Source organism: Nicotiana tabacum, chromosome 8, assembly GCF_000715075.1.
Source record: "Nicotiana tabacum cultivar K326 chromosome 8, ASM71507v2, whole genome shotgun sequence".
Taxonomy (NCBI): Eukaryota; Viridiplantae; Streptophyta; class Magnoliopsida; order Solanales; family Solanaceae; genus Nicotiana; species Nicotiana tabacum.
This window is the reverse complement of record NC_134087.1, coordinates 70,317,403-70,325,247: the sequence shown is the minus strand read 5'-3', so window position 1 is coordinate 70,325,247 and position 7,845 is coordinate 70,317,403. Positions and strand designations below refer to the sequence as shown.

The following is a 7,845-nucleotide window of genomic DNA, read 5'->3' as shown; positions in this document are numbered from 1 at the left end:
ATCAAGTATTTAATAATGAATTTGGACTCCTTTCTGTCACCAGATCTTTGCTTTCAATGCCTTCTATCCGTTGGCTGTAGATAATTTAAATTGGTACGAGACTCGTATCTATACGTTGTCTCGTGCCTATTTAAATTCTTCTTCCCGTGGCTGTTTCCATCCGTGCCTCTTAGTCAATTGCTGCGCTTTGACCATTTAACTAATCCACGTGTCATGCCACATCATCTTTTAATATAAACTCAGTTTTTTTCCAATACACGGCCTACAACATATATAAAGACAAGCAGCTGTATCTTGATAAGAAGTCGTCTTCTAGATAGTCTTTGTGTAGGAAAAATGCCTTGCCACCTATTTTCTTCTGAGTTGAATTAATTCTCTCTTCTTTTTTTTTGCCGATTCACTTATGTGATTTAAATTCTCTATTTTTTTTTTCCTCACATAAACCTATAACCAGCCTGAGCAAATTGAATGTCTAAAAAGTGAAAGAGGGACTAATATTCAACCAAAAGTGAAAAGGCAAATTTACGTCAAGATTGCATAATAGGATAAGAAACCGTTAATATTGTATTTTGTTATTATTATTATTCTACCTATTTAGAAGCGAGAATAAGGTGCTCTTGGTCGTCTAGGGGTATTAGTCTTTTCGGTATAGTTTACACAATTTCTACGCCAAAACTTTTCCTTCTCAGCATATTTTATTTTACACTATTCTGTTCACGTTCTCTTCCCTAGGATACGTGGCTCTTTCTCTTCTCAAACGTGTAACATCAGGCTCCTCTTGTTTTTGGTGGTTTCAGTTATTTTCTTAGTTTGCTAACACCTGTGTTTCATGGGGATCAACAATGAACGTTGGGGGTTAAACATTATCTCTTCAGGTTTTTATGGGATCAGCGATATATTTTGAGTTAAAGATTATCTGTTCAGGTTAGATTACTTCGATGCCCTTCTTTTTGGAAAATATGATCTTCACTTTTAGGGTTATATTTGACACTTTATAGAATTGTTTAGCTATGACCGCTGAATAAATTCTGGATTAGACATTGTTCTGCTTGGGTTTTCTCTCCATATTTCACTGTTTACCTTTTCGTATTTGTGCTCGTTTGCTCACATGTGATTACTTTGTTTGATCTATAAATTTGAGATTAGATTACACAACTTGTTCAATTTTTCAGTTGTCTGATGTTTACTAATTACCAGTTGCAAAAGTTAAAGGGATAAAAACTATCATGCTAACTGAAGGCGATTGTTTGATGAGCAAAATCAACGGATTACGAAGAAACAAATATTATAACTTATTTATATAATTAAAAGAACTCGAATGGCAGACCGTAACTAATACATTAAAGTAGAAATAAAATGTTTATGGAGTAGTAGTTAATAAAATTTTATGGAACATACTATGTTTGTGTGCCTGAGTTAATTGAAAAGGTATCTTTATTAGACGTACTTACTAGCATTTTTTGATAGAAGTATATATATGAAGGACTACACAAGCAAGCCGCTCTATTTTTCCCTCGGTGGATTTAATAACAATAAGAAAATCAGAGTTGGTCAAGTTGTTCTGTGTTGAAGTCACTTGGTTGTGGAACTGGTCAATGGGAAAGACTTTAGTCTTCTTTGGTCTGAGAAAACAGTCTTTCCTTGATCAAATTGTGAACTATTTACTGTTATAGTTATGTTTGCACCTGCTGTAGTTTCGTGGGAATTTCTTTGTAAATTGGAGTTGTCACTCACTGAATACTAGCAATGCTATATCAAGTTTTCTTTTCTTTTTCCTGCTTCAGTTTGTAGTAGATAGAGCTTATTTGATTCTCAGTAAGGAATTGAAATAATCTTTCGAACGGACTCCATATGCTTCCAAGGAACCAATAGAGAAAACAATCAGGGGAAACTTTTAGTGATGTATCAACTGTCTGAACTTATGTTTTCATTAAGGCTTACTATTGTTACATATTCAGGCTTTCACTTAAAATTAATCTATCTTAACTTATTTTGTCGTACTTCTTACGAATTAGATATATCAGTAAAAGCACGAATAGATATAGCACTGTCAGAGATGGCTCCAACAATCTTATATGTTTATCAACCAGTTATTTAGCCTAATCTTGTTGCTTCAATTTCAGTAATTATGGTTACCATTGATCGTTTGTTTCAGATTTTGAATTTTTAAGGTTGAGTTATTAATAGTACTCTCTACTTTGCAGTCTTGATGCACGTTAAATATGAAGTATATGTCTTTATATTATTACTATTGTTATATTTTTTTTAACCATAAACAACTTAATAATTTTATGCCAAAGAATAAAACAACCAAATTTGCATCTTTAGTTCCACCAGTGTTAGCATGTAAAAGAAATTCTTATGTGCTTCTATAGTACATTCAATTTCTTTGCCACAAGGAAAACCTTCAGCCTACCAATAAATACGATTCAACAGTTACTTTGCTTTGTTTATCAGTAAGTGCCAAAGCTGTTCTTATGCCTTTCTAAGGGTGTGCGGGAGTGTGTATGAGACTGGTGTGGTGTGTCTGAGGAGTAAAGATGAGTGAGTGACAATGAGAATGAATGAGCGCGAGAGGGTGTGAGTGTACGTGTGTGTCCCCACAATGAATGAATAGTTTGTAACAAATTGTTAGAGCATCTTTCAGTTATTTCCTTTCTTTTCACTCCCTTCTCACTATTTTCTGAGAAAGTTGTTGTTATTTTAAGGCAATTGGTTTTACCAATTAATTATTCTCACAAAATGGGAGTGGCACATCGTGATATAAAACCAGATAACATCGTGTTTGCTTCCCAGGTAGAACATGTTTCGATTATTTTTTTATTACGTTACAACCACTTTTCTTTTTAACTCCCAATTTCTTTTATTTTTAGATGTCCGTGTTATTTCCTATTCACAAGTTTTAGTTTCTTTATTACTATCTTTAACTGCATATCCACATATTTGGTCTGCTAATAGAGTTTACTCTAGTGATCTTCTTTCTTGTCTTTACCATTCATCTTAATATTTTTGCGAGTATTTTGAATGCACAATGTGTTGAAGTTGATGCTAACCATGACTACAACTTATTTCTGCCTTTCTAGAACTACTGACGCTTCTGTTACATTTGGTCCGACAAAAAAAGTTGCTCGACGTGCTTACAGGTAACCAACTATCTTATCTTTATATATTTGTAAACGCATGCTCTTATTAGCACATCCTCTATTTCTCCTGCCCGTTGTACTACTAACCGTTAATGTTGCGCACTGTTTTTGTTTCTACAAGTTGTGGTACTGTATTTATCTGCAATGTTGTTTGACGATAGCTGTTGTTGGTGCTCACAGCAGGTGTCATGTATATCAAAGTGCAGTACCTTTTTGTGCTTCTACATACTCGCTAATATAAATTGATATCTTGCTAAAGGGTTGTGTGACAGTTTGCACAACTTCATTTAGGAGTAAATACTACGATTGTGATGGATCATACACAAAAAATAAACGTCCCCTCTCAGAGACAGATAGAAATGTCAGTCGACGTGAAAAATACAAAGAGATGGCAGTAGAGAAAAAGCAAAAGTTATTGCTACAACGTCGACTAAAATACCAAGAGTCAAAGAGACATACGCTTTTTGAGAATATAACTACTGTTCCCTTGATTGGAACAATGGCTGGTAAAGAAAGAGATAAAACACGTCCATTTTCTGTCTATGAAAAAGGTGAGTATGCTTTCTTTGCTCGCTTTTAAAATAGCTACCACTATTTAGTTCCATCTAAATACCACCTACCTTCATTTTAGGTTCAACGTCAATTGTATCCACTGAACTACGTAACAGTGTCTCCAAGATAGTTACACCCAAAGGTATGTTCAGTTTTTTGTCTCCTATTAACAGTCATGACTGCTTTTGCTTTGCCTTAGTTTTAATGATCCATTTCGAATATACAGATGGTACAACAACCACAAAGTTTACTCCAAACATCAGTCGGTTGCGTTCAAACTATGTTTCGCTTCAGAGAGTTCCAATTTGCAAATTTTGCTCAGCGAAAAGATTTGAATATGAACTTCCTGCATTCTGCTGTCGTACTGGGACAGTAAAGTTAACTTCTCATCAAATGTCTGTGAAATTGCGTAATTTATATGTTGGAAATAGCGTGGCATCTAACCACTTTCGAACATACATTAGAACATAAAATAATCTTTTTGCATTCACGTCACTTGGTGTAAAGTATGACAAAGATTTAGCAAAAAGAAACTCCGGTATTTACACCTTCAGAGTTCAAGGAAAGATGTACCATTGGATAAATAATTTGTACCCTACAGATGACAAACCAAGAAACATACAATCATATTTCTACGATAATAGCAATGAGCTGACACATAGGATGGCATGCTCCAAGAGAGTACATGAATCGGTAGTGAAGGAATTGATAGATATATTATCAATAAACTCATACTCTGTGTTTTTACGATCTTTGGTCCATATACCGAACCTACGAGATTTCCATATAGCTCTCAAATGTGACATAGACTTGGACCAGAGAGTATATAATTTGCCAACTTCATCTGAAATTGCAGCAATATGGACCGAGGAAAATGTTGACGCAGCCTTTAATGCACCACATATTCAAATTTACCCTCACAATGATCAAACACAAATAGTGAATTACTACTATGGCTATTACGATGCCTTGCAATATCCGCTATTGTTTCCACTAGGACAAAGTGGATGGCATTGTGGTATTCAAAAGCTCCCAGAAAATTGTCCTGCATACGCAAGAATTGCGCAGCACGAAGAGGTACCAAGCATACGAAATGTTACCTCCCTTCACGGATATTTGGAAATGGAAGATGAGATTTTAATTAAAGGACAGCAACGAAGGGATACAGTTTCTGTCCGTGAATATTACTGTTACAAACTACAAATGAGAAACGATGATGAAAATAAATATTGCACACAGGAAGAATATTTCAGCAGTATTCAGTTGATGAGTACATTAAACTTGAAACACAAAGGTTGGATTTTGCAGTATTCAATCAAGATTTGTTCAGAATGGCTATGCTAGAAGGACTTCTTGACATTTTGCGATTAGGGGAACACGATGCTTCTAATATCGGGAAACAAACTTTCCTTCCAAGTTCTTTTATTGGAGGGCCCCGAGATATGCGTCAACGGTACATGGATATTATTGTGCTCGTGCAACATTTCGGTAAACCTGATTTATTTATAACAATGATATGTAATCCCTCTTGGACAGAAATAAAGGAACATTTAATCTCAACTGATAAGGCACATAACAGGCCTAATTTGATCAGTCGAGTATTTAGAGCGAAAATAGAAGAATTCAAAAAGGATATACTAAAACGAAATATCTTTGGGAAAGTTGCAGCTTTTATGTATACTATAGAGTTCCAAAAGCGAGGTTTACCTCACGCTCATTTTCTTATAATATTAACCAATGAATACAAGTTACTTACTCCAGAGGCCTACGATAATATTATTAGTGCAGAAATACCTAATGAAAAAGCAGAATCAGATTTATATTCACTTGTTCTTAAACACATGATGCATGGTCCGTGCGGTAATCTAAACCCAACAAATTCTTGTATGAAGAAAAAAGGTTACTGTAAATTCAAATACCCAAAAAACTTTGCGGAGCAGACATCAAAAGGAATAGAATCTTATCCAATTTATAGAAGACGCAATACAGGAATGGTAGTAAAAATAAGAGAACGACACTTGGATAACTCATGGGTTGTTCCATATAATCCTTTTTTGCTCGGGAAATTTGATTGCCATATGAATGTTGAGATATGTTCTGATATTAAGGTCGTTAAGTATCTTTATAAGTATATATGTAAAGGACACGATAAGATTGCATTTTATATACACAATAAGGGCACCAACACAGAAGTAATAGATGAGATAAAAGAATATCAGTCTGCTAGATGGGTCTCGCCTCCGGAAGCTATGTGGCAGTTGTACGGTTTCTCCATCAGTAAAATGTACCCCGAGTGTATGCCCTCTTCAACTTCACCTTAAAGGACAACAATTTGTTTCATTTAAAAGCAGCACAAACATAGATACGCTTGTAAATAATCTGATGATTAAGCAGACGATATCAACACAATTTTTTGAAATGAATAGAACAAACACAGACGCTGGAGAACTCAATCTATTATATCGAGAATTCCCCGAAGATTTCGTTTGGTCTGCAACGGAGAAAATATGGACGCGTCGAAAAAAACAACGTGCTATTGGCCGTGTACTAACATGTCATCCAACATAAGGAGAGCTATACTACCTTAGGATGTTACTAATAAATATTAGAGGACCAAAATCATATAGGGATTTACTAACTGTTAACGGAGAACGCTGCAGTAGCTTTAGGGAATCTGCGGAAAAGCGCGGATTGCTACAGAGTGATAATAGCTTGACATAATGCATGTCTGAAGCAGCAAGTTATCAAATTCCATACAGTTTGAGACGTTTATTTGCTATATTATTGGTCTACTGCAATCTGACTAACCCGAGACAACTTTGGGAGCAATTTGAAGAGCACATGTCAGAGGATTACAGCTTGTCACCTAATATTCACAAAAGAGACATACGATACATGGTTATAAACCATATTAATGATATATTGCACTCTATGGGTTGCGACATAAATGAATATCATCTCGTTCCAGAAGCAATAAGGTCTTCTATAGTTGCAAAAGACGCAAAAGAGGTGTACTATGAAAGGACCATCATTGTAACTGAAGAGGATATACTACTACACAAAAAGTTGAATGAAGATCAACTCAAAGCGTACAATGTAATTACAGACATGATTTTTTCAAACAAAGCGGGAGCATTCTTTATTGATGGTCCGGGAGGAACTGGAAAAACCTTCTTGTACCGTGCGTTGCTGGCAACTATACGATCTAAAGGATATATAGCATTGGAAACTGCCACTTTCGGTGTAGCTGCTTCTATACATCTTGGTGGACGAACTGCACATTCACGTTTTAAAATTCCAATAAATATTGACGAAAATGTCACATGCAACATTATCAAGAAAATCTCACTAGCATGTTTGATTCAGCATGCCAAATTAATCATATGAGACGAAGTATCAATGGCGAAAAAAAGAATGATCGAACTGCTTGATTTACTTTTAAAGGACTTAATGGATTCAACAATACTATTTGGTGGAAAGGTTGTAGTTTTTGGAGGTGATTTCAGAAAAACACTTCCAGTAGTTTGAAACGGGGAAAAAGAAGATTTCATTAATGAAAGTTTACTATATTCTCATATCTGGGAAGAACTTGAAAGGTTGCGGTTATTTGAAAATATGAGAGCAAAAGATGATCCTTCATTTTGTAATTTTTTATTGAGAGTAGGAAATGGAAAAGAAAAAGTGACCTCAACAAATAAGATTGAAATTCCAGCATCCTTCATCGTTCCTTATATAACTGAAAAGGAATCTTTGGATAAACTCTTCACGATAACTTATCCAGATTTGCATACATTTTTTTTCCTCGTCCTGCATAAGCTCTCGTGTTATGCTAACAACTAAGAATGATTTCGTTGATGAGATTAACGACATGCTTGTTGCTCGATTTCCAGAGGAAGCAAAAACTTTTGTTAGCATTGATGAAACCATTGAACCTACTAATCAATCACAGTATGAGGATTTGCTGCATAGTTTAAATCCACCTGGTCTGCTGCCATACAAATTAACATTGAAAAAGAACTGTCCAATTATATTATTACGAAATTTAAATCCGCCTGAGGGTTTATGTAACGGTACACGTTTGACTTGCTACGACTTTAAATCACATGTCATTAGCGCCAATATTTCAGTGGGTGACTTAAAAAATACACAT

The 7,845-nt window shown here is 35.1% G+C and overlaps 2 protein-coding genes across 3 annotated transcripts; both read left to right on the top strand.

Annotated features, from left to right (window-relative positions):
- Positions 1 to 656: 656 nt before the first annotated feature.
- On the top strand, positions 657 to 4,225 carry LOC107783179 (uncharacterized). Of its 2 annotated transcripts, XM_075219346.1 has the most exons (4): positions 657 to 3,143; positions 3,327 to 3,694; positions 3,775 to 3,837; positions 3,922 to 4,225. In XM_075219346.1, the coding sequence occupies exons 2-4, from the start codon at positions 3,532 to 3,534 to the stop codon at positions 4,164 to 4,166; spliced, it is 471 nt and encodes a 156-aa protein (XP_075075447.1). In that variant the 5' UTR covers positions 657 to 3,143; positions 3,327 to 3,531; the 3' UTR covers positions 4,167 to 4,225. The 2 variants fall into 2 exon arrangements, with proteins under 2 accessions (XP_075075447.1, XP_075075446.1); XM_075219345.1 differs by having other exon boundaries at positions 657 to 3,694.
- Positions 4,226 to 4,262: 37 nt separating this feature from the next.
- Positions 4,263 to 6,016, top strand: LOC107783178 (uncharacterized). Its single transcript, XM_016604156.2, has 2 exons — positions 4,263 to 4,950; positions 5,004 to 6,016. The coding sequence occupies exons 1-2, from the start codon at positions 4,263 to 4,265 to the stop codon at positions 6,014 to 6,016; spliced, it is 1,701 nt and encodes a 566-aa protein (XP_016459642.2).
- Positions 6,017 to 7,845: the final 1,829 nt, after the last annotated feature.

Bases quoted from the DNA above. Each gene is read 5' to 3' on its own strand.
- LOC107783179 (XM_075219346.1), top strand. From the start codon at position 3,532: ATGGCAGTAGAGAAAAAGCAAAAGTTATTGCTACAACGTCGACTAAAA. The intron at 3,695-3,774 runs GTGAGTATGCTT...CCTTCATTTTAG, and splicing joins ATTTTCTGTCTATGAAAAAG to GTTCAACGTCAATTGTATCC. The intron at 3,838-3,921 runs GTATGTTCAGTT...TCGAATATACAG, and splicing joins CAAGATAGTTACACCCAAAG to ATGGTACAACAACCACAAAG.
- LOC107783178 (XM_016604156.2), top strand. From the start codon at position 4,263: ATGTACCATTGGATAAATAATTTGTACCCTACAGATGACAAACCAAGA. The intron at 4,951-5,003 runs GTATTCAGTTGA...TGGATTTTGCAG, and splicing joins ACAGGAAGAATATTTCAGCA to TATTCAATCAAGATTTGTTC.